The following is a 26216-nucleotide window of genomic DNA, read 5'->3' as shown; positions in this document are numbered from 1 at the left end:
CCTACATATCTGAGTCCTAGCAAACTCTGTACAACTCATGATTTAACACAAAACAAAAATACAGATGGATGTCCAGCTGTCCAGGATAATCAATAATCCCCCATCTAGTTTTATCACACATTCACAGGCACAACAAAATGTGCTGTCCCTTCACTGTTCTATGGGAGATCTCTTACCTCTTCGATGGAAGATGCAGACAGTCCTCAGTCCATTTGCAGTTCTGGCAGGGATGCACCATATCTCCAATGACCCCTTGTAGAGTAGGCAGCTCCCTTCCAAGGATAATCTGTATTCTCTGTGTCCTCTATGGCTGCTGGACAATAGGAACATCAATCCAATGGCCGAGCCCTTGCCACTACTATTTGAGGAGAATGCAGCTGAAACCACCTCTCAATTCCCAGAATCAGTGGAAAGTGTAGACAGGGATTAACTGCTACTGTAATGCTGTTTTTTCCATTAAATTTAAAGTTGAGTTTAACAGATGGAAAAATTGGAGAATATTCCTTTGTACACCAGGGGTTGCATGACTTCAGATTTTTTTAAGTTGACAGCTATGTGATGAAAATCGAATTGATGTCGCCTAATCGCTGATGATGTCATGGATAAAAACGCAGGAGAAGGGAATGCTTTGCAAGAACCGACAATCTGTATTCTCAAACTGAATACACATGCTGACAACAGACAGCTCACACACAGGCTATATACATATATATATATATATAAAAGATGGGGCACTGTAGCCAGGTTAAAAAAAAAAAGTATTTTTTTAGTTTTTTGTTTTAAAAATGAAAAACTAATTATGAATTAACCATATTTAAAAACCATTTTTTGCTCAGAATAGAAAATATTTTAAATATGCCTCATTTATAGTTTCTTTCAGTCCCTTTTTTTGACTTTGAGTTATTTTGTTTTGTGGTATTCTTGAACAACCCGCATGTAAACGAATTGAAACCACACATAATCAATCTGTGGCTTCATTGAACATGTTGGCTTCACTCCGAGTTATTGGTCATAAGTTAATATGGATCACTAGGTGCTTTTCAAAAGCAGCAAGATAGTGTCCTCTTCTTACAATGTCTTCTTGCAAAATCTCCGAGCACTCATTGTAGAGCAACCTTGTGCAGCACCATGTTGTATTAGATTGTCTACAATCTCTGAATATGTTGTTCTAGTTTGTATCATATCATTTATCATTTGCGCAAATGGCTCCAGAGTGGACATTTTTTCCAAAGAAAAGACCACCAATGAAACTCACTTTTACATCCAGGTTAGGATACTTCTTAAACTTCTACATTTTTAGCAGATGATTTTCTCCAAAGCAACTTCCAACAAACTCTATGTAGTGTTATCAGCTCACACACCTTATTCACCAAGGTGACTTACACTGCTAGATACACTACTTACAATAGGTCACTCATCCACACATCAGTGGAACACACTCTCTCTGTCACTCACAGACACAAGGAGTGAACCTGAACAGCATTTCTTCGGACTGTGGGAGGAAACCCACACAGACACGGGGAGAACATGCGAACTCCACACAAAGGCTAGATGTGAACATTACGAGATGTGGCAGCTCCCTGAAGATGCTTCCAACAGGGGAAGCAAAACGTTGGAACCAATGTCCTATACACAACGTGGTCTAATCCAGAAGAGTTAAATCCCCAGTCAGTTGAAACCAGCCACGGAAGCCTACGGGTTTTGAAACTGCTGCTGGTTTGCTGCAATGACCCACCAGGCTCCTTACCTGTTGTCTTCTTGGAGGCACCCATGTTGTTAATGTCATAATCACGTGATCAGCGACTAGTCGACGTCAAGCTTAAAGCATCATTGCAGAGCAGTAAAGTCGACAAATCAACTAGACGACTAGTCAAGTTTCAAGTTTAGTCTGTGCAACCCCTAATGTACACAGCGAACCTTGATAGTATGCCACCTCAGTGTTCCCCAGCACATTAGCTGACAGCCAGAGTACAACAAAATTCAACACCGACTCCCTTCATTCCTTACTAGGATCCATCACCTGTCAGCTGCACAAGAGCATTCGTCACAAGGCAGTTCTGATCCATGCATCCTTGTAATCTGTGGTCAAAGCCTGAAGCTGGAGAAGGAGGAAGCTAAGGAAGGTTTTCTTATGGATGACAAAGTTGTGAGTTGTGCAAAAGTTTGGTTGCAGGTGTGTATAGGATGAAGGTGATGTAAGAATGACAGAAAAGGAGCTGAAGTCTATCAGGATCACAACCTCTGTCCCTATGGAACCAGGCCCACATGGCATCCCGGAGAGTGCCATAATCTATTACTTCCACCACTGGGGTCTACCAAGCTGCTGTAAGAATTTCCCTATCAGCAGTGGGTCCAAGGGAAGGCCCATTCCTTCACTGGCTAACAGTATACATGGATGGGTTGCTGAGAAACATCCAAGAAGGTTTTGGGATCATTCTCAGGAGACGTCTTTGGCAATTGTACCAGAGTTGGAACTGGCAGTTGCTCAGAAAAGGCAGACACAGCTTTCATCATGGTCCACCAGTCTTCATAGTGGTGAGGACAATTTTGATAGTCTGCATCTGGCTGATGGGAAGTTACTGTAGTATATCTGTGAGACATCCATGATGGTATCATCCTGTCACAGGATTTATCAGCAATGTAGAAGGATGTGCAGTTGGTGAAAAGGACAAGCTGAATCAGACTGCACTTGTAGTAACTGTAGTGGTGTTTATTATTTCACGTACTTGGCACAGATGTGTGGGCTCATCAAATTGACTGTTGGGCCTTATCTTCTGAATCAAGACCATTGCATCAATATACTATGAGCTGCTGAGAGTTGATTACTCATGCATCTTTCACATAAATTGTTTGGAATCAGAGCACGTATCAATTACATCACTCATCTGTATGATTTTCATGACTTGGTTAGATTGAAGAGGATTGACAGACGAATCCCGTGCTGACAGAGGATGATGTCCATCTGCCATGATGATCAAGACGTTCCATGCCGAGCTGGGGATCCAAGATGCCATTTACCAACATTATAATTACTTGTTAAACACTGACTTACAAATTTTTACTTTCTAGAATGCCCAGGAGGGGTGAGCAACCACTGGCCCATGGAACCCAGAGGTTTTTTCTCCCTCAACCTTCAGCTGGGAGTTTTTGTTCCTTTCCCCGGTGGCCAGTAGGTATACTTATAGCTCTATAATAAGTTCTTCATTATGGTAGCCATTAGTTGACAGTCTTCTTTGTTTGTATCAATTTTTCTTGCTGTATCCCTGTGTTAAAGCGTTTTGTGTCACTGCGTGAGAAGAGCGCTCTATAAAAAATAAAAATAAATAATAATTAAAGAGCTGTAACCGATTCTGTTCATTATTTTTATGGACAGAATTTCTAGGCGCAGTCAGGGAACGGAGGGTGTCTGTTTTGGTGGCCGCGAGATCTCGTCTCTGCTTTTTGCGGACGATGTGGTCCTGTTGGCTTCATCAAGTCAAGACTTGCAGCGTGCACTGGGGAGGTTTGCAGCCGAGTGCGAAGCGGCGGGGATGAGAATCAGCACCTCCAAATCCGAGGCCATGGTTCTCAGTCGGAAAAAGGTGGATTGCTCCCTCCGGGTTAGGGGGGAGTTGCTCCCTCAAGTGGAGGAGTTTAAGTATCTTGGGGTCTTGTTCACGAGTGAGGGAAAAATGGAGCGGCAGGTCGACAGACGGATCGGTGCGGCGTCTGCAGTAATGCGGTCATTGTACCGGTCTGTTGTGGTGAAGAGGGAGCTGAGTCGTAAGGCGAAGCTCTCAATTTACCGGTCGATCTACGTTCCTACCCTCACCTATGGTCATGAACTCTGGATCATGACCGAAAGAATGAGATCGCGGATACAAGCGGCAGAAATGAGTTTCCTCCGCAGAGTGGCTGGGCGCACCCTTAGGGATAGGGTGAGGAGCTCAGTCACCCGGGAGGAGCTCGGAGTAGAGCCGCTGCTCCTCCGCATCGAGAGGAGCCAGTTGAGGTGGCTCGGGCATCTGTTCCGGATGCCTCCTGGACGCCTCCCTGGGGAGGTGCTCCGGGCTTGTCCCACTGGGAGGAGGCCTCGGGGCAGACCCAGGACACGTTGGAGAGACTATGTCTCCCGGCTGGCCTGGGAACGCCTTGGGGTTCCCCCAGAGGAACTGGAGGAGGTGTGCGGGGAGAGGGAGGTCTGGAGTACTCTGCTCGGACTGCTGCCCCCGCGACCCGGCCCCGGATAAAAGCGGAGGAAGATGGATGGATGGATGGATGGAGCTGTAACAGTCTGCTCTGTGCATGTATGTGTGAATATACTTGGCAATAAAGCTCATTCTGATTCTGATTCTGATTCTCATTCTGAAAGGAAATGATCAAGTCAATATTCAGCTGTGTTCAGAGAAGAAGTATCTGTATAGGGTCAAAGGATGGCAAGCAGTCATAAATCACCCACTTGTTTCAAATTCCTTAGAGGATGCATACCTAATGCACATCTTGTACCTACACTACTTCATGGATAGCTTGCCCAGTCAAATGTTAGTTAATAGTGTAACCAGTGAAACTCCCATAATTTTGGAAGCTTCTTGTCTCCTTTCTGTTCCCAGTTCCTATTTTACCTCCTACAGTCTCAGCAAAACATTTGCAAGGTAGGAGCTTTCACTACCCTGTGAGTCCTTTCATGGGTGGTCTCACACACATACATCTACAATACAGTCTGACAACATGGGCAGAGTTTTGCTGCTCATGTTAAGCAACCTCAGCCTACTAAGAAAAGAACAGTCTGCACTGTCCTGTCTTATACACTGTGTCCATGTAGTATGACCAGTCCCATTTGTTGCATGCCCAGCTACATGTAGGTGTGAACATGTGTACTCTTGATGGTAACATGGTGCAGGAGTTCTCTGCCATGACAAAAGTTAACCATCTGCTCCATGTTGATGTTGAGCCAGAGACTGTTAACTTACAATATGATACAAAGTCCTCAGTAAGACCCTTGTTCTCCATTTCATCACCTTTTTTGTACACCCAAAAACTGCAAAGGCATCAGAGAACTTTTGCAGATGACATAGCCCAGACGTGTGTTGGAAGTTGGAGGTGTAGAGGGTGAACAGGAATTGGCACAGTGCTGTTCCCTTGGAAACTCTTGAATTTCTCACAGCCACATCGGAGAAAAAGTTCCAAAGCCTGCCAAACTGTAGCCTACCTATTTGGTAGTCCAAAATCCAGGATATTATGAGTGCATACATAATTATTTTGATTAGATTTTCCTTCAATTGGAATGGTTGCATGGCATTTAAGGTAGTGGAGAAATAAGCCTCACTATGCTGCTGGCTTTCTCCAGGTAGAAGTATGTACTGTGGATCATGCAGCTGAATGCATCTTCTCGGAAGGAGGTATAGGAAGAGCTGAAGAAGGTGTAGGAGGTGAAGCCTCATCTATGTAGATATGGTATTGATAAGTGAACTGCAGGTGGTCCACATGGTCTTGATGTGATCAAGCACCAAGTTATCAAGGGTCTTCATAATATGCAATTTGAGAGCCTCTGGTCTATAGTCATTCAAGTTACTAGCTGAAGCTAGGAAGTCCACTGAAGGAGGCTAGGTAGAGTGAGAGGGATGTGATTAAAATCTGCAGCTAGTCCACGCCTATTCTTATCGCTCAGTTCTATGTTTCTGTCCACTCATACAATGTGAACAACACAGGCGCAATCCATGGGACGCCACAGAGTTGGCAATTTCTTGTCTCAGTCAAGTTACCATAAAGCACACAAAAATAGAGTACTTGTGACATACGATGTTTGCTGAAGGTTTGTCTGTTTTGTTCTCCAGCAAACTTAGGTTCCCCCATGATGATTGTAGACAGGTGCAGTGTGAAGCCTTGATTTTTCAGCTGGATTCCTGCTTCTCCTCTGTTGTCCAGATGGTGACAACACAATGTCATATCTGCCAGGAGCTCCAGCAATAGCAGTATTGAGGATAAAGGGCACAGAGCCAATAGCTGTTCTTTTTCATAGTCAATGTGCAATCCCGAAGTCTGTGTCAAATGTTCTCTAGTAGATTCCAACAAGTGCACCTCTTGTCCACTTGTGTGAAAGTACTTTTACATATAAGGATGGTAAAAGCAACAACCACAACAAAAAAGGACACAAAGACACATTTACAGGAACAACATATAACAAAGGTATACTAAACAAAGGTCACACAAAGCTGCTGTTTCAGGCTGCCACTTGGGCGATGCCATCATCATGTTAATAGAAAGAGGAAGGAAGGGCAAAGCCCTCACAATGGAGGAGTGCTGCTCACTTCTGAAGACATGAAATTGCATCAGTATACTATTATACTAATCTGAAACAAATGTTCAGAATAGGGAGCACCAGCCTCCTGGAGGCTTGAAGCAGATGCTCAGAGTAGGAAGTTAAAGAAACCAGCAGCTAAAATAAAATGATTAAGTCAAGGTTCTGCTTAAAGTGTGTGTTGACCTCTGTTCCAGGTCTGAGGCTAACAGAAATAACTGAACCCTTTCACCTTGGTGTTTTGCAGGTGGTACCAAGCTAACTGAAATTCAACTGCTGAAAGGATCTTTGGAGAGATTGAAAGAAGATAGGGAAATATCTGCACTGTAGTGCAGGACATTACATCAATGTGAATGATGAGCAGTTAGCTCACAACTGCTGGAACACCAGTTAAGCAATGAAAAGAAATTAGAGACCTAGTTCAAGAGAGAATACTAAGGCAGCAAAAGGACTAGCTAAAGCAGAAGAGGGATTAAGAGCCAAAGCAGTAAGATTCTTCTTCTCTTATGAACATGAAAGCAACAAGACTTATGTATATATAATGGTACAAAGTTACAATGTAGAAGATCTAGAAATGCCGAAGCAATGGGAATACAATGGAACAAAACCAGATGCTGACAGGTTTCAGAGGAGAGGAAGGCTAATGGTCCTACCAATGTGGTTCTGGAGCACAATAATGTATATGAAATATATCATTGGTCGCAAACGAAGGGAAACATTAAGCATTACTGTAAAAGGTATCTCATTTGTCTACTGGTGAACGTCAGAAGAAGAGTTAAGGTGTGATTATGGTTTGCCTTGACTGACATCTCAGCTATTCTTAATTTTTTGTTGTTGTTGCTGATTAGCTTACCTGCTAATTAGACGTTTCCCAAACAGTATCTTGTACAGCAAAAACTGCAGTAAAAAATGTTGGCAACAAGCTTTTCTACAAAGAGGAATAGGGGATACTGTTGCAAACTGATTCTGATTGGGGAACTTGTTTCACAGGAAATGTTATCCAGCATGAATGAAAAACTTCAAGGTGAAATAAAAATGCCACATTATCATCCACAAAGTTGAGGAATGGGGGGACGTAGTAGAACGCTGAAGGCTCAACGTAATCACAGAAAGGAGGAAGAGATGGTACACTATATTGCCCGTGGGATTATGTGCCCTTTGTTCAAACCCTAACATGAATAGTTCAGTCACAGCAAAATGTTGAACTGTCCACTGTTGGGACCAAAACCAGTATGCTCTGGTACACATCAGTATGACCTGGTGTAAACTCTCCAGTTGCTCAACAGAAATGATGAAAGTTTGAATTCCAAAACAAGGCTGTTTCCTTTAGAGTAACTGTTAATACATCAGTTCCAAGCAAGATGCTGAAGAACCAGACTGGCCTAGTCAATTTTACCACTTCCCTTAAAACTATAACACAACATTACTGACCAAATATAGATTTGTAAAACTATAAACCCATTAACCTGTTCTCCGAAGATTATTTCAGCTGAACAAATACAAGACAGAACGAATTGTTTGTATGTTGTGTAAGCAATACTCTATTGATTTTAAGGGAAATTATTTGAAAATCAATGTATCATTAAAAATAATATGAAAATAACAAGGAAATTGTTATCAGTGTCTGGATCAGTGTCTGGAACATATCCATACATTTGTATTACTTTATGGTTTTTTATTTGGCAGCCACTCTTACAACAAACAATTACATAAACTTAAGATAATACATTACCTTTAGACTGATATTACGAGTTACCTAAAGTACACAAAACACAGTAGAAAATAATATAACTGCTGTTCAATGCACAGCTTGACTTCTGTTAATAACCTAATGACAATGCTGACCTGAAAAATGTTTTTCTCCTGCAGAGGATTATGTGACAGAAAAATTGTAAGGAAATGAACAGCAGAAAAAAGTTAATAATAACATTTGATCAGTATAATAATAGTGCCTGATTTGACAAACACTGCTGTTACATTCCTGTTCCAGATGACATTTCAAGTTTTTTTTTTCAGTTTTTTAACTTCTTCAAATTAAAGACATGTCCAGTCAATGGATTGAACAGATGAAAGTGATCGATGTCTGTGTTTTTAATTGATTAAACCTTCACTGAGGAGACTAAGCACCCAGCAGGGATTGTGGGCAATATGGATAAGAAGCACAGGCTGTCAGGTGTGGCTGTTATGACAGGAAGTCTGGATGAGTGAGGTTTGTGATACATGTGTAGATGAACCCAAACCCTCAGACAAAATGAAATTTTAATGACGAGAGCCTTAGACACACACACACACACACACACACATTTTCAGAACCGCTTGTCCCATACGGGGTCACGGGGAACCGGAGCCTACCCGGCAACACAGGGCGTAAGGCCGGAGGGGGAGGGGACACACCCAGGACGGGACGCCAGTCCGCCGCAAGGCACCCCAAGCGGGATTCGAACCCCAGACCCACTGGAGAGCAGGACTGTGGTCCAACCCACTGCGCCACCGCACCCCCTCAGAGCCTTAGACATTGATTAGTTATTTAACAAAGCAGTTAATCCAGTTTCCTTCATTTCAGTACATTTCAACCACTAAGCCAAAGTTCTTTACATTATATTTTCTTGAGGGTTTTTAAAAATCAAGTTATGCGTTGTTTCATATTGACAGTTGTTTCAACTTTCCATTAAAGGATGAACCCACACTAACATATTCATAACATATGTAACTGATTGTCTGTGCTGTTTATTGTGTCAGGTCATTTTATGGATCACCAATATTAGATTTTTTTTTTTTTTGAGTTGCCCACCACAGACAGACAAGGTAAAATCACAAATTGTTCATCTGTAAAGTCCCTGTCACACACAATAGTGTTTGCTAGGTATTGGGCTTTTCATTGCTGTTGCAAAATCATTGTGTTGTGTGCTCTTCATTTCAAAAGTGCTCTTCACTGAGCATACACGCAGCGGGCTTGGCCAGGTCCTGCTCTCTGGTGGGTCTGGGGTTCGAGTCCTGCTTGGGGTGCCTTGTGGTGGACTGGCGCCCTGTCCTGGGTGTGTCCCCTCCCCCTCTAGCCTTGCGCCCTGTGTTGCTGGGTTAGGCTCCAGTTTGCCAGTTTCGGACAATGTGTGTGCGCGCGTGTGTGTGTGTGTGTGTGTGTTCACTAGGCAGCTGGCCAGGTCCACTTTGTGATTGTGTGTATTTACCCATCATTACATAATGAGGAAGGTTTATTGGGAAGGATGGGGATAGCAGAATACATTTCTTAAACTGTGACGTTATTTACTGTTTTAGTAACATGTAATCCAAAAAACAGAAATAAGCATGTCTTTTATGTTGACTGAGCACCTCACTGCACCAGAGAGGCAATGCTGGTGTAATCAATAAAAAGTTACATATAAATGTACAACTTCTTGAGAACCTGGTTAGTTGTCACTCATGTTGGCATGACACCGGAGTCATGATAAGGCATGAAATCAGGATTAAGAGATTTGATGTCATATGCTTTATTGTAGTGTGTTGCTCAAATCCATTTCACTAATGGTTTATACCTATAGAACAAAACAAATATACACATTTTTTATAATAATTTTGTAATAATAATTTTCATGTACAGTTGGTGTCATGACACCCTAAGTAAAGTATGACACCACCATTCGCTACACAACCTAACATTATTGTTTTTCTTAGCATTCAAACATTCTGGTTTCTGCGCATTTAAAAAGACAATGATGCTGACATTTACCTGTGGCAATGCAATTACTCATCATTTTGATTCACATTTACATTACACACACATACACACACACACACACACACACACACACATTGTCTGAACCGTTTGTCCCATATGGAGCTGCAGGGAGCTGGAGCCTAACCCGGCAACGCAGGACAAGGGGCTGGAGGGGGAGGGGACACACCCAGGACGGGACGCCAGTCCATCGCAAGGCACCCCAAGCGGGACTCAAACCCCAGACCCACCGGAGAGCAGGACCCAGTCCAACCCACTGCGCCACCGCACCCCCTCACATTTACATTACATTTACATTTATTCATTTTGCAGACGCTTTGTCCGAAGCGACGTACATCTCAGCAAAAGTACAATTTATGCATTACATTAAGAGAAGGAGACGTAGCTGCAGACATGAAAGTCTCAAGCAAACCTAATTTGTTTTAGAATCAGAATCAGAATCAGAGCGAGCTTTATTGCCAGGTATGTTTGCACATACAAGGAATTTGTCTCCTACCACTTGTTGCCCCGAGGTTCATCATTTGAGTAGGTGCATAAGACACAGACAAATCCCGATACCCTCCCACCATTTCTTTTTTTTAAATATTATAAGATACACAAAAAGCAAGTGAGTTTCTGTTCTTCCAATTACACAACAGTGACATTGTAATGTGGACATTTCAGGGAAACTTCAGACCTGCTCCACTGACTATGCTGCTTCATAGTGCAACACATGCAAGAGCAGGTAGTGTTTACCTGACGCTGTGTTTACAGATGTCAATACTCCATTAACTATTCTGGATCACGGGATTTTGCCTTCTAGTAGCAAAATAAAAAAAAACAGCCCCTCTAATCCTGTCATCAATTTATAGAAAAAAATTTAAATAAATATTATTTCCATCAACCTCTGTACACACATGAAACTGTTCTGCTATCAGTGTTAGGATAAGCATAGGAAGAGTAATGAATGACAGCATTCATTTAAATAGATTATTGTCATGAGGTGCGGTTCATTATCACTGCACTAAGCAAACTTTGTTTCTCTCATCCAATATGTCACTGTTGAGTTCCCAGACAGCTCTCGTGTGTGCACATCTGATATTACAGGAACAATCTGCAGTGTTTTATTGTGGCCATTTCACTGGGCAGCCTCTGAGCTTTGCATCAGAGAGATACAATTCTTTATGTTCCATACTATATGCACTTGGCATGAAACCTCGAAACAGAATTACACAATCTCATGCGCATTTGTTCAAAAAGGAGGAACAATTTCACCAATCCATTGTGTGCCTGTGTAAAACGGAACTGTGCTAAGCACACGTTGAGCCAACATAAAATGAAGCAGCCTTGTTTATAAAACCTTGTGGATTACTTAAAACAAATGAGACAAATCACTCCCCTGAAAGAGTGAAAAAAGTCATACAAAAAGCATAATAGAAAAATTCAAGTATAGCTACAAATATCTGGCCCTTGAACAACACACAGTATTAAATCATAACTGCATAAAATTAACTGTAGTACATACTGTACCACTGTAAAAATTAGCCTATTTTAACATTTACTACCATTAATTACACACATTTCTTAGGAAAAAATAAAAAGTGGATATTTTGTGACGCGATCGTATCGATTACACAAGGATACCGTAAAGGTATCGTATTGCTGCTACTTCTTTATCAATGCATGAATCATTATACCTGTGAATAAATATGAATTTCTTTTTCACATTATCTTTCCATCTTCGTTTTTGATGTCTAGTATTCGTAATATGTATAACAGCATAAGTGTTTTGTATCATATAAGACAATATTGATGTAGGTACTGACAGACAGACAGACGATTAATCTTGTAAGCAGACGACGCAAACTTACGGTATCGATACATACAGTACAGTACTGTAAATGTATTTTCTCTCCTTTACGATTTTCTTAACATTTTCTTTTCTCTATCTTACTTTACTGGAAGAATACAGTGTATAACACATATAGAAAATATGTGTTAATTGACCGTTTATGTTATCGGTAAGGCTTCCGCTCAACAGTAGGCTATTAGTAGTTAAGTTTTGCAGAGTCAAAAGTTATACGCAAATTTTTGACTGCGCAGGAAGTCACCGCCCCTAGCCCCCGCATTGTTCATGGGTCAACTGTATATGCATGCTTAGATGTGCTCAGGTATAATTCTGTATCCAGTAGTGCAGCCTCTTACACAGCACTGCCTTCATTTGGGTTCAGCTCAAGGTCCTTGTCTGTCTGTGAGTCTGCCAATGAGGAGCAGCAGGAAGGCCGGTTACACGTAGGCACCTTCAGCCTCCCCAGCAAGTTTGCAAACAAGCGACGAAGTGCTTTGCGCACAGCTGAGGACGAGAAATAGAAAATGAAGGGGTCAAGGCAGGCGTTGAAGGTGCTGAAGATGAGTGCAATGTTCCGCCAATAGGGGCTACTGTCTGTTGCAAAGCCCACTACGTGAGACACATTATAGGGCCCAAAGCACAGAACAAACACCACAAGCGTCCCCAGGGACAGCCCTATGGCCCGCTGCCTCCTCCGCCGGCTAATGTGGGGCAGTTTGCACAGGATACGGACAAAGTTGATGTAGCAGAAACTGCAGATGAGGAAGGGGATGCAGAAGAGTACCAGGCAAAGCTCCAGGCGTACAGGCAGCAGGACTTTCAGCTGTTCGTTTGTGAAGTTCTCGTAGCAGATGTTCTGGGGGACAGGTGTGGGAAACATTCCATCACCTTGAGGGTTGTAGTAGGGTACAATGTAAACAATGCTCAGCTGCGTGAGGGAGAATACCCAGAAGAAGATGCTGGCTATCACCGCGTATAGAGGCCGGCGACTGAGCTTGTGCCGGATGGGATAAGCAACTCCTAGGTAGCGTTCCACGCTGACGCCTGTAAGAAAGAAGGTGCTGTTGTAGATGGTGGCATAGAACAGGAAGCCAGACAGTGGGCACAGGAAGTCCGGCATGTACCACTTCATTCCATCTGCTGCCTCTTTCATGCGGAAGGGTAGGAAGATGAGAAAGATGAGATCGGAAACAGTCAGATTGAGCAGAAGGATGTCGATGGGTGCTGGCTTCTGTCGCACCTTCAGGCTGAAAGTATAGAAGGCCAGGATGTTGGTGGGAAGGCCTGTCAGGAAGGTGATGATATGAACTGCCAAGACCAGGTGGGAGTAGCCACTCAACATGGTAGCGACTTTACTTTGCAGAGCTACTGACATCAAGATGCAGCATTCGTGATATGGGATTCAGGCATCTGGATAAACAAAAATCACAGGAATTTTAAACAGCAGGGTTCTATTGCTCTGGACAGTGAGGGACAAGCTCAGTTGAAAGCCCAGGCAAAGGGATTGAGACAAAGCATTTAGACACCATGCCTTTCTGTCTGCCTAGACAAGTGTTCAAGCCATCTGAAATTTGCAGATCTGTGTCTGCTGACATGCGAGATGAAAACGACTGAATTTTGTAGAAACCTCATGTTTAGACGGCTTAAAATCTTTCTTTTAAGAATTGAATAGACACTTAAAGTACAGTACTGTCAATTTTATTTCATGACGGGCAATTAATCAAAACTTTACGGTTTTCAAAAATGTCTTAATGGAAAAAAAATTGGAAATGGAAAATTTTCCTTTCAACACACACACACACATTTTCAGAACCGCTTGTCCCTTACGGGGTCACGGGGAACCGGAGCCTACCCGGCAACACAGGGCGCAAGGCCGGAGGGGGAGGGGACACACCCAGGACGGGACGCCAGTCTGTCGCAAGGCACCCCAAGCGGGACTCGAACCCCAGACCCACTGGAGAACAGGACTGTGGTCCAACCCACTGCGCCACCGCACCCCCCTCCTTTCAACATAAAAGATAAATTAATACAGTAACAAAACGTATTTTTAATAAGAACTTTATTAGTACCTTTATCAATAAACATTGCAGTATTATAACTGTATAATACTGCAAAATTTTTTGATAAGGGTACTAATATAGTTCTTAACTGTATAATATTTAAAATGTACTTAATAACCATAATACCAAAATAAGCGATAAAATTTGGTTTAAGAATATACTGACCAAACTAACTGTCTTTTTGAATTATAATTAAAAGCAGTCATTCTCCCTTTGAATTTGTAAAAGTATTAGCAGATTTTATTCACACATTTATTAGAAATTCAATTTAAAAAGAAAAAACTTCTAGTTCCAAACCATCCTCGTTGAGTGCTCTGTTTTCATCAGCAGCCAAATAACTCAAATTTTTACCTTATTCATAGTTAAGAGTTGCTGCTGTGACAATGAATAAAGATTTTGGCTTAAGAAAACCATACATAATTTAAAAACTTGAAATGCAAAACAGAAAAAAAACATTACAAAGCACAATATAATTAAAATGTGTGTTGCTACCACATGTACCTAATGCATGGCATGTCTGGAAAGTGGTCTGAGTGAATTGATATGCATGAAGACTGCAGGGAGAATTAAGTAAAAGGAATTAAATTTCAAGGGAAAAAAATAATTCCATTACATATCACAATTAAGACTGACTATCTGCTCGGAATACCAATTGTGAGGCGTCTTTCCAATAATTCCAACAGCAAAAAGTGAGTTATAAGGCAGTTATAATGTTTCCAAATGTCATATATTAATGTTGTCTGACCAGTTATCTAAAAACAACAATTATAAATGTTTCCTTCTGGTTCTGGAAAATCACCTTTACTGCACTTAAAAATGTATAATCTAAACCTCATGACTGACCAATAAAATATTTTCTTCAGCTGCATAATTTGTCTCAAAATCCCACATTAATCAATGGTATACCAGGAAGTTCATTCTTTTCCACTAGATATTCTTTGCTGATCAGAATTCAATTGAATTTATTTTTACAGAGCGCTCTTTTCACGCAGTGACACAGTTCATTTGAACACATAAGGCAAAGAAACAAAGAAGACAGTTGACTGCAAATGCTTTTGTAAAGCTATAAGTATGCCTAGAAGATGCACTTACCGCAGTGCTGCTTATGTGGCAGTCCCCCCAAATCTGCTGCACATCTTCGGCTATATCTTTCGTGGTCCTACTGGAAGCGATTTCCACTCAGAGGCAGGCAATGTACTTCACCATTTGCCCAATCATCTCAATAATCAGCAGAGATAATGGAAAATGAATAAGATCCTGCAATGTGCATTCTACCCTGTTCTTCAAACAAGGTCGCCTAGGAACCCATACTGTCTTGAAAGGTGGCATGAGGGAGATTGTCCATACCACGTCTCTTAGTAACCCGGTTATATCTCAGGGAGTGCGTCCAAGCCCTCGTTTACAGACATCGGAGTCAACTAGGTCATTAGTCACCCACCAGGATGTTATCTGGTTTATTTCCTCCAGGTATAGCATTCTTGATGAGGAAAAGATGAGAGGAAGAAAAACAGTCCGAAAGGCTATGAAATTGCCCCCACCGGGCAAAACAACCTTCTCTCTCCATCTGTGACTGCCCACTGGGGCAGTATACCCTTTCATGGGTCAGTGAAGGCCTTTTGTTGACATTACCAAACCCTTGTTGTTTTAGTCACTTGCCAGGTGTGTAGTGAAGGTTGATAAGGGAATGTACAGGTGCAAGTCAGTGGGAAATTATTCTTTATTCTATGACCAGCGGGCTGCAGTAGTATGGTAGTGACATAAGAGACATGAATTTAGAGGTAACTCAGGTTATGCTAATGAGGAGGTTAAAAAAAATAAATAAATACAGACAATGAATTAAATATGCACTTCATTAGAGTCTTGTGACAGTAACCTCTTTTATAGCTGCTTAAGGAAAGTGAAGTGCTTCAAAAACATCTAGATAGCTCTGTAATGGTCCAATAAAAAGGTAACTAAAAGTTAAATTTACATGCAGTCTAACCACCCTGTGAATGCTATGTAAAGGATAATTTATTCTAAGCAGTGTGGTGACATCGTGAGCTTTGACCTACAAATTTATTCAAGCGTTTCCGTTCATTTGTGTATTTGTAAGTAGCTACAGTTTCTGCCTGACTCATTTAATTTGAATATCATTACAGTTATCTTCCAAATGTGACAATAAAGAAGGGCCACTGAAAATTTCTGTTTCACACAAAACAGAAATCTTAACACAATCACTTTTTTCAGATGATCAGTTTTTCAACAGGAAGCCAAAACTGACAGCTATATTACAACAGTCTTACAAAAGTAAATTACAACACTCTAGCAGCAGCATATTACAAAATTGCATAACAAATTATTGTTTTTGCAATCAAAGTCGTTTTTTTCAAGTTCTTTTCACAAGTTTTCTGTTCTATGTACATCCTGTACTTTACCATGTTTTCCAAATTATTCTGTGTTGTCAAGCACAGGCTGTCATTATCCTCAAAGCTGTAAACAGCCACATGTAAATACAAGCATCACTCACATAAAAGAGTTCATTTATTCCATGAAGTCAGGCTGTGCGAGAAATTCAAGCGCTAATCATGTCTTATGGGAAAAATTAACCAGTTTCCAGAAGAAATGTATGATTTCTAATTTTTTTTCACTGTCCCTAACTTATTTTTTTATTTCCATTTATTTTTCTCTGCCTTTGCAGTCTTTGCCATCTTTGCTCAGTTTGCCAATCCCCTTTCCTCAATTTATAGGTGTCGTTGTGGTAAATGAGCTCATAAAAGTTTATTATATCAAGAAATAAAGCTCAAAAGATAACTGTCTGTGTTATTATTATATAACTATTTCATTCTTAGACACTGTGCCATCAGAGGCAACATGTAGTGTTACTAACAATTGCCTGGCGGTAGATGATTTTTTGATCACTAGGCATTATTTTCACTAGCAGTCACTGTTTCCAGGGTGCCACAAAAAAATCTTCTGAATTGGAGACACAAAGTGTGCATCTCTTTCTCAAAACATGTACAAAATTAAATCCACTCTCTGGAAGTAAATTGACTACATAATAGACAAAAATACTGTTATACTGAATAGAAATTGTATTGTATGGGAAAGCGTATATATTTTCATAAGCCACAAAGCAGTTCTTTGTATGGGAACTCACTGTATAAGGCATGTGTATAAACTGGGTATACACTGTGACACAGGTGGGTAGAATGTGAATTTGATCCTCGCTCAGTCTATGTGGAGTGTGTGTGTGTGTGTGTGTGTGTGTGTGTGTGTGTGTGTGTGTGTGTGTGTGTGTGGTGCTCCTGTTTCCTCCCACACTTCCAGACAGAGCCCACAGTACCTAATAGGTGGCTCCTTAGGTCCCTGTGCCTGGCAGCAGGCTCCCTAACAAATCGCATGGGACAGCTGGTAGTGTAGTGGTTAGAGCTGCTTCTTTTGGACCCAAAGGTTGCAGGTTTGATTCCCACCTCTTGCTGTAGTATCTTCAAGCAAGGTACTTAGCCTCAAAATTTCAGCTGTACAAATGAGTAAATGATTGTAAGCATGTAATACTTGTGACCTTAACATTATAAGTCTCTTTAGAGAAAAGTATCAGATAAATGTAAATGTACTTACCCAATAGAGTTTCCTCAGGGATGAGCAGCAATCTTGCAAAATGGTCAATGCCACAGACATCACAAAAGTTCTAAATATAAACCAGGAGGTCCTTTCCCACTATTTCAGACGGGGAAAAAATGATGTATTCCTGGACTTTACAGAGATGCCTAAATATTTCCGCAAACACTTAAGAACAGTCTCAAGCAATAGTAACCAAAACATTACGATGATTATGGAGAAAATTAACAAAGACTAAATTGGGGCAGAAATTTTATTTTCACTAAACTACTGTACAGCAGGAACACAGAAACATACGAAAGACACAACCAGCACATCTACAGTTCCATTTATTCATGTAGCAGACACTTTACTCCAAAGCGACGTACATCTGAGAGAACAATACAAAAGTGTATCACACCAACAGAAGGAGAGATTTGGATGCAGACCTGTGATTTTTGAGTGCAGTCCACTTGTCATATTCCACCATATGAACCGGTGTACATCACACAAGTAGCTGTATAAAGTCTTTTTCATTATTAAACAAATTATTATTAAAACTATTTATACATCATTATTAAAATTTTTTATATTTGTTATAGCATAACAAACTAGTACACTTTTATTGAGCACTTACAACATCAAGGGAGAAGAGCATCAGAAAGAGGTGAGTTCTGAGACCCCTCTTAAATGTGGAGAGGTAGTTGAAAAAAATATATAAATAAATAAAAGGGAAACAGATCTCCAGACTTTAAAAAAACAACTAAAAAATGACCAATTAAGAAGAGGTCATACATTGTTGAAAAGTCTGTGCCTGATTGGCTCATGACTTCTAGATCATCGGGAAAAAGTCTGCCTTAAGCACTGGAAAAAAGTATATAACACCGGCAGCAGATGGTCCGTGTACTGAACATGGGTCGAACTTTTCTAGGGCCATTATGCCAGAAGTTTGTGAACGGGGTGTCCCCGTATCGGGGTGTACAGATGTATAGCTAAGTGCCCATTTGAGCTCCTGAATTTTCTCTTCCACATCATCTCACCATGACATCAGTATAATGTTTCAAAATAACAAGAAAATATATTAATAAAGATTACTAGTGTTGCTATATGACCATTAAGTCATCTATAAGTTTGTTAACTATGGCATCCAGATCTTTGGTTTGCCCCGAGAACTGCATGCACTCTCACATAAAAACTCATAAAAAGCTATCTGAGGTTTTCCATGGCACAAGAATGTCTGAGCGGACTGTCAAAAATCAGTATCAACCATGGAGCTGGTGCCCAGTTGTCTTATAATGATGTGATCAATGGTTGTGCCTCCAGAAAGGCAAGGGGACCAAAGTTGTAAGCAGTGTGTGCACTGTATGTACAAATGAAATAACGAGTGGTTTTTCACTGAGAACATTAATTATTAAATTATATAAATATTACTGCCATTACCATTTTATTGTTACGTTTCACTTTATCTTTGCACTTGGCCAGAGGGTTACGTTACAGTTTTTTTTTTTAATTTAATCATTTTACTTGTTGACATCATCAAAATAGTCAATTTAACTGGATAATTTATTCTGTGCTACTTTTTTTAATAAAATGGATTTTTTCCTTTTACTATCATTTTATTTTTAAGTATTTTAAGTATTGTTCTCATAAGTGGGGGACGTGATGATGCAGTAGTGCAGTGGGTTTTGCCCACGCCTCCTGTCTGGTGGGTATGTGGTTTGAGTCCTGCTTGGGGTGCCCTGTGATGGACTTGTGTCCCCTCCCCCTCTAGCCTTGCGCTCTTTGTTTCCAGGTTAGGCTCCAGCTTGCTGCAATCCCACTTGGGACAAGCAGCTTCAGACTGTGTGTCTGTGTGGGTGTGTATGCTCTTGTAAGCATTGCGATCTTTGCACATTGTCAAAATTCAGCTGTTAAATTACACAATTTTTGTAATTTTGTGTTTCAACTTCATTAAGGTATTTGCTTTACTAGAAAAAAAAAATATTCTGTCCCATTTCATATTGTGGAGCATATTAAAATCCCTTTTAGAGCCCCCAAAAAGATATGGCTGGCTCTTATCCCAAGGCACCTGTTTGGCACCATTGCAGCAGCAGCCTGAGAGACTTCACATCTTCAGAACCGCTCGTCCCATACGGGGAACCGGAGCCTACCCGGTAACACAGGGCGTAAGGCCAGAAGGGGAGGGGACACACCCAGGACGGGACGCCAGTCCATCGCAAGGCACCCCAAGCGGCACTTGAACCGCAGACGCACTGAAGAACAGGACCCTGTCCAACCCACTGCGCCATCGCGCCAGCCTGAGGGACTTTCCCCACAGAAATGTGTAAAGTATTGTTAAATTAAAACTGGCTCCACATTAATGCAATTAATTTTCTTTTGGCATTTTAAAAATATTTTTATTTTTGCTTTTCTTCTTGTTCTAGAAAATTCTATAATTAAATAGAATAAAATGCTATTTTTGTTTGGAAAAGCATGATTTAATTCAGAATTGTTACAGAAAACAAATAAAGGGTAAATATATATTTTATGACAGCAGATATTACGCACACACACATTTTCAGAACCACTTGTCCCATACGGGGTCGCGGGGAACTGGAGCCAACCCAGCAACACAGGGCGCAAGGGGACACACCCAGGATAGGACGCCAGTCCGTTGCAAGGCACCCCAAGCGGGACTTGAACCCTAGACCCATGGAAAGGAGGACTGTGGGCTAACCCACTGCGCCACCACACCCCCTGACAGCAGATATTATTTTATTTTAACACACACACACACACACACACACACACACACACACACACACACACACACACACACACACACACACACACACACACACACACACACACACACACACACACACACACACACACACACACACACACACACTTTCAGAACCACTTGTCCCATACAGGGTCGCGGGGAACCAGAGCCTACCCGGTAACACAGGGCGTAAGGCCAGAGGGGGAAGGGACACACCCAGGACAGGACGACAGGACGCCAGTCTGCCGGAAGGCACCCCAAGCAGGACTCGAACCCCAGACCCACCAGAGAGTAGGACTGTGGTCCAACCCACTGCACCACCACACCCCCTGACAGCAGATATTATTTTATTTTAGAACATTTTTATATAAATTCATATTACTTTACTAATAGCATGTGAAAACCTTTCCCTTCAAAGTAAAAAAATACAAATACAATATGAATATGAAATTACTTACACATTGTGAGGGTGTCTACAAAAACATGGACAGACACTGATATGTACAATAAATGTATACGTAAAATAACCTTTTATACAAATTCTTCTGCACAGGGTGGGGAACATGAAGTACCAAGCAAACCAATTAAAAGTCACTGTAAAAAACTTAAACAGGCAACATGTTCTTCAGAATGGCTAATATGAGGCTGACAACTGAACTTGTGCTTAGAAATTGTAAAAATGAAACCTACTACTTGGAGACAGACAGAACCAAGCAAACCCACTGATCCATTCAGTGCAGCAAATACCATGAATTCGGAAGAGTCCAAGATGCACTCAAACATGACACACTGAACTATGACACTGCAATGTCCCCTCTGTCTGGATGGTCCATCAGGATGTCTCATTCGAGCTCTGGGTGACCTCCTCACTTCCAGTGCAGCTCCACTGCTGGCAGTAGAAGTATCTGTAGCAGCAAGTTAGTTGCAGATTTCCCACCATCCTCTTTAGTATGTTGTTCAGTAGTTTTCTGACTGTGGAGGAGGAGAAGTAGAAAATGATGGGGTCCAGGCAGGCGTTGAACGTGCTTAAGAGAAGTGCAAAGTGACGCCAGTCGGGGCTCTTCCTATAGACATAGCCAACCACGTGAGACACATTATAGGGCCCAAAGCACAGAACATACACCAGCAGCGTCCCCAGAGATAGCCCAACTGCCCGCCTCCGCCTCTGTGGGCTGATATGGGGTAACTTGCACAAGATGCGGACAAAGTTGACATAGCAGAAGACGCAGATGAGGAAGGGGATGCAGAAGAGCACCACAAAGAGCTCCAGGCGTACTGGCAGCAGGATTTTTAGCTGCTCCTCGTTAAAATCCTTGTAGCAGCTGTTCTTAGAATGCTCAGTGCTATCTGTGGAGTTATGATACTCCATGATGTATACAATGCTGATGTGTGACAAGGAGAACAACCAGAAGATCACACTGGCAATGACTGCGTAGAGAGGCCGCCGGTGAAGCTTGTACTTGATGGGGAAGGCTACCCCCAGATAACGCTCCACACTAACACCCATGAGGAAGAAGGTGCTGTTGTAGATGGTGGTATAAAATATAAAGCCAGACAATGGGCACAAGAACTTGGGAAGATTCCATTGCAAACCATCTGCTGCCTCCTTCATTTTGAATGGCAAGAAGATGAGAAAGATAAGGTCAGATATTGTCAGGTTTAGCAGCAGGATGTCGATGGGTGTGGGCTTCTGGCGAAACTTCTGGATGAATGCGTAGAACGCCAGAAGGTTGGCAGGCAGGCCTGTAACGAAAGTGATGATGTACACTGCCAGCATTAACGTGGTGTCCAGTTTGACTTCCATCTCTTAATCCAGATCAGGAATTCAACAAGTCACTCTGCAGAAAGGAAAGAAAGAACAGTTTTAGTCATAACCCAGCATGGGGGACAATGTGTTTAAACTCTAAATTTTACATGTTGGTAAAACTGCCACAAAGGACAACTCAGTATACTCCTGATCCTTGTGTCCTGTCGAACGGTTCTCACTTTTCAAAGGTAAGCAGGTTTCCCAGCTTGGTGAAATACCCTATGGGAGATTTATGGGATCTTCAAAGCTTTCATAGTTTAGAGACTTTCAATAAGTACAGCATTAAAGATATGACTATATACTTTCAGGGACGTACAAACGTGACACGGTGCTGAATATTCCTGGAGCACAACACTTTACAAACCCTTCTGGTCTAAAGAGGCAGAAAGACTGAAGCCAGAGGTGGCAGAGCTTCTTCTCAGGAAGAGCCCACAAACAGCAGTAAAGAGAATGCCCATCACAGCAATAAAGAGGGGGCTCTTTGGCCTCACACTCAGTTTTCTCAAGAAATTTGGCTCATTAAAACCCAGGTGTGTTCCTCAATTTACACCCTCGAAAGCACAGACACATTAACCCTTACCAACCCACAGCAGTACTGTACCCCAACATGTACTCACTTTCCTGAAGTTTTATCCACAGCCAGTTACATTATTTTTACACTTCAATTTTTATGTATCGCATTGCTTACTAAATCAGTTTAAGGAACCTGTTTCATCCTTCTGCCTTAATGAGAAGTAACTATGAGAAGTGCAAACACTTATATGACAACAAAATATAATTGATAGATGCAGTTAGAAGCAGTCTCACCAGATATCCCAAAATGTGACGTGCTGAATCAATGCCAGAAGCACCAGTCTGTCTCTGCCGGTATCAACTGACAAAGACTCAGAAAAAGCCCTTTCACAGTCCAAAAGTACTGACTGCTCCTCTGGCTGCTCTGCTACAACTGTACCTTCTAATGGGCTGAATCAAGTGAAGCAGAATCCCAGGCAGATCCAATGCTCCTGAGTCACCTCAACAGATATGGGGCCCCTTGTTCTGCGTCACTGAGGTTCACTACCACCTACGCCACAATGCTCCTGGAGTTAAACGTGTGCTGAACCATCAGTTTATTCAAATAAGCATTCAGAGCTAAGTAAACTACGTAATTAATCATTGGATGCAGGTGAAATTAGTCAAAACAATGTTGAAAGAAACAGAACTCATAAAAAAGGGTTTGGCGAAAACAAGATAGACACCAGTAATATGAAAGGAGTGTATGGTTTTTATCAGGTTCAGCTGTCAAGGTTTGGCAGGTGTTGCCCAGGAATAGTCAAGTGTGTAAATGCACAACTTCCAAGCCATTGAGAAGAGCTGCATGCCCTTTGATGTAGTAGGAGTGAGTTGCACAAGCTGACCTTTGGAAGATCTGTGTTTGACGTTGTTTGAAGTTTCCCCTTTTTTTTCCTGGGCAATATTTATTCATTAGAACAAATAACGAGGTCATATTAAAATATTGCTAAGGACAGCATACATCCATGATGCTTTGTGCCTTTATGTATTTACATGTGAGTTAATATATACATGTATACTGCAGGGGCAGAGCCGTTACCCTGCTGTATTTCCATAAACATATTTATGTACACTGTATCCTCATCTCATGAACGCGATTGGGACTGAAAGTTTATTCAAAATCAGTTTTGTCTAACTGCAAAATTACGTTCATCAGTGACTCACGATCAGTACAAGCCTACTTATTTATTTTCGGATTAGGGTCCGTAAAAATGTCAGTTTTAGGATCTATTTTTCGTTTCTTTATTACTTTCAAGCTAACATTAATTTTAATGTTAAAATTAATTTTAAAGGAGTGAAAATAAAAATGTTGTCACAAAATTTTCTTTCCATTTTGATTGTTCATTGACTCCATAAACTTTTGCAATTTTCATAATGTAATTATTGATCACAAACTCAAACACCAGACATGAACTGTAAACATTGTGAAAGTGAGTTGAATCAATCTGGACCATCACTCCTCTTCTGTTTTGGTGTGTACTACGACACCCATCAGCTGGGTGCATAAAACAATGTTGTGTTTACTGTGCAACAAACAGAAGGGCATAACTATGTAAACTATTTGTATTACATCACACTCTTCCCAGATCCTGGTCCAGGCTGTGATGATACTTTGCTTAGCCAACTGAAACAGCCTCCTGGCCTCTTGTAGTTGCTTACATCAAATTCAGTGATCTTCTACCTCTGCTCACCCCTCAACCCTCAATAGATCCAAAATCTATGTTTACATTTTGCTTTTATTCATTGAGCAGACATTTTTCTCCAAAGCAACGCATATCACAAAGAAAAATACAATGAATGAATTGCATCAAATTTAAAATCCATTGATTATCAATGTGGTGGAATTAATTCTCTCTCCCTCTGAATTCCTGCTGAACTGTTGAATTCCTTCCATTCAAAAAGGTCTCCTTCCTCATCTCTTTTGAATCCCTTTGCCATCATAGCTCCTGAAACATCCTTTACCACCTTGTACTTTTTATCTACCTGTCTTCCTATTCACATCACTTCTACTGGTTGCTATTGGTATACGTGCACTATGACAACAGCGGTATTGAACAAATAAGCTGTGCTTCAGTCACCATGTGTATGTATCTAAGCCCTCTGTTTGTTGTGGGATTCACTTTTATCTACTCTGAGCTGTACACCACTTTCAAGAATAGTCAGATAAACTCTTAAATGCAAATGAATTTACAAGGAATTCAGCTCATATGCTGTACCTTTAAAGGTTCAGTGTAATTTGTTATCTGCCTATTGAGGCCCATTTTTGCAAGACATTCATTGCATGATAATACCTCTTAAAATGTTTTGTTCTTTGGCAAATTGCAATTTTTGGTGAAAGAGCAGCCACAACCATAGAGTCCTTACCTTGATGAAAGGTATCAGCTATTATTGTACTGACTGAACCAAATGAGAAACATTTTATATAACAAATCTATATAATATTTTATTCTTGTACTTGTGCTTTCATTCTGTTGTACTCGTTCCTTATTAGTACTTTTTACATGTTATACATGTTAAATGTGCTAACATTTCACTATAGACTGTATCCAAACAATAAAACAAAGATTAAAGTACTTTACAATTAAAAATGATATACACAGTTTGAACAATTTGTCTTTCAGAATTAGATATAAAATTTAAATATTTTCTTTGTGCCAGCTCTGACACCCACACCCCTCACTTCTAGTTTGTTATATTTATTAATACTGGTAATTGAACTAAATGAATTATACCTCATAAGCTGTAGTATTAAGAGCAGAGCGTGACATTAGGTTATCAGCAAGTTAACTATTAAACTTAATGTTCCAGAAAGCGATAATGTTATTTTTTTTTTACCGTTATATTAAAACTCTATTGAGAACTAACTTTAAGTTCTGCAAAATTCCAAAATACTGTTCATGAGAGAAGTGAAAAAATATCCATTTATAAAAAATAAAACATTATTGCAGATACTCTTGATTTAACATCGCATAAACTCAATGGTGAAACCTGACCTTCGGCTTAATGACTTGGATTGGTCTAAATATTTTTTTTAATATCATGTTGAAAAAGTCAAGCAATTTGTACTAATTGGTAAATTCAAGATTTCAAATTACTCCCAGCTCTATTAAGTGTGAGCGTGGCAGTACTTAGTACATATGAAGTGGATGTGAAAGAGATAGCTGATACCTACCGCTGTCAGCTCGTCCGCTGCCGTCTGCTGTGATGGTGACCACACTCTGGAGTCCCAGCGGGGCACCGCTTTTTATGGTTATGCACACTTGCAGATGCATCACGTAGCACTGACCAGGCTGGGAGGAAGACACGCCACTTCCTTAGCGATGACTCAAGAAGGGCCGCCTTTGGGGGACATCTCCAGCCGCTGTAAACTCACACTGCGATCAAACTGAGCTCTGAAGCAGTGATGCTGCAGTGAGACCATTCTTACTTTCATTTGTTTATTTATGTACTCTAAAAAAATGCACAGTCTTGGCCAAAAGTCACAGAAGTGTTTATCACGCTCTTCGTCTCTCTATCAAACACACACATTGACACATGCACCTTCATATTTTGCACACACAGCTGACCTCAGAAGTCCTGACACGGGGGGCAAGAAGGTGAGCGGTGGCCCCGTAGACTA

At 41.1% G+C, this 26216-nt stretch overlaps 2 protein-coding genes across 2 annotated transcripts; both read right to left on the bottom strand.

The window, feature by feature from the left end:
• Positions 1–12190: 12190 nt before the first annotated feature.
• Positions 12191–13189, bottom strand: LOC108919130 (free fatty acid receptor 2-like). Its single transcript, XM_018726910.1, has one exon. It carries the CDS (start codon positions 13178–13180, stop codon positions 12191–12193), a length of 990 nt encoding a protein of 329 aa, XP_018582426.1. The 5' UTR covers positions 13181–13189.
• Positions 13190–20552: 7363 nt separating this feature from the next.
• Positions 20553–25862, bottom strand: LOC108919151 (free fatty acid receptor 2-like). The gene is made up of 2 exons (XM_018726941.1): positions 25770–25862; positions 20553–22076 (listed from the first exon to the last, which is right to left on the bottom strand). Exon 2 carries the CDS (start codon positions 22040–22042, stop codon positions 21071–21073), a length of 972 nt encoding a protein of 323 aa, XP_018582457.1. The 5' UTR covers positions 22043–22076; positions 25770–25862; the 3' UTR covers positions 20553–21070.
• Between the last annotated feature and the right edge of the window lie 354 nt (positions 25863–26216).

The sequence above is a fragment of the Scleropages formosus genome, chromosome 18 (assembly GCF_900964775.1).
Source record: "Scleropages formosus chromosome 18, fSclFor1.1, whole genome shotgun sequence".
Taxonomy (NCBI): Eukaryota; Metazoa; Chordata; class Actinopteri; order Osteoglossiformes; family Osteoglossidae; genus Scleropages; species Scleropages formosus.
This window is presented reverse-complemented; position numbering and strand designations above follow the sequence as displayed.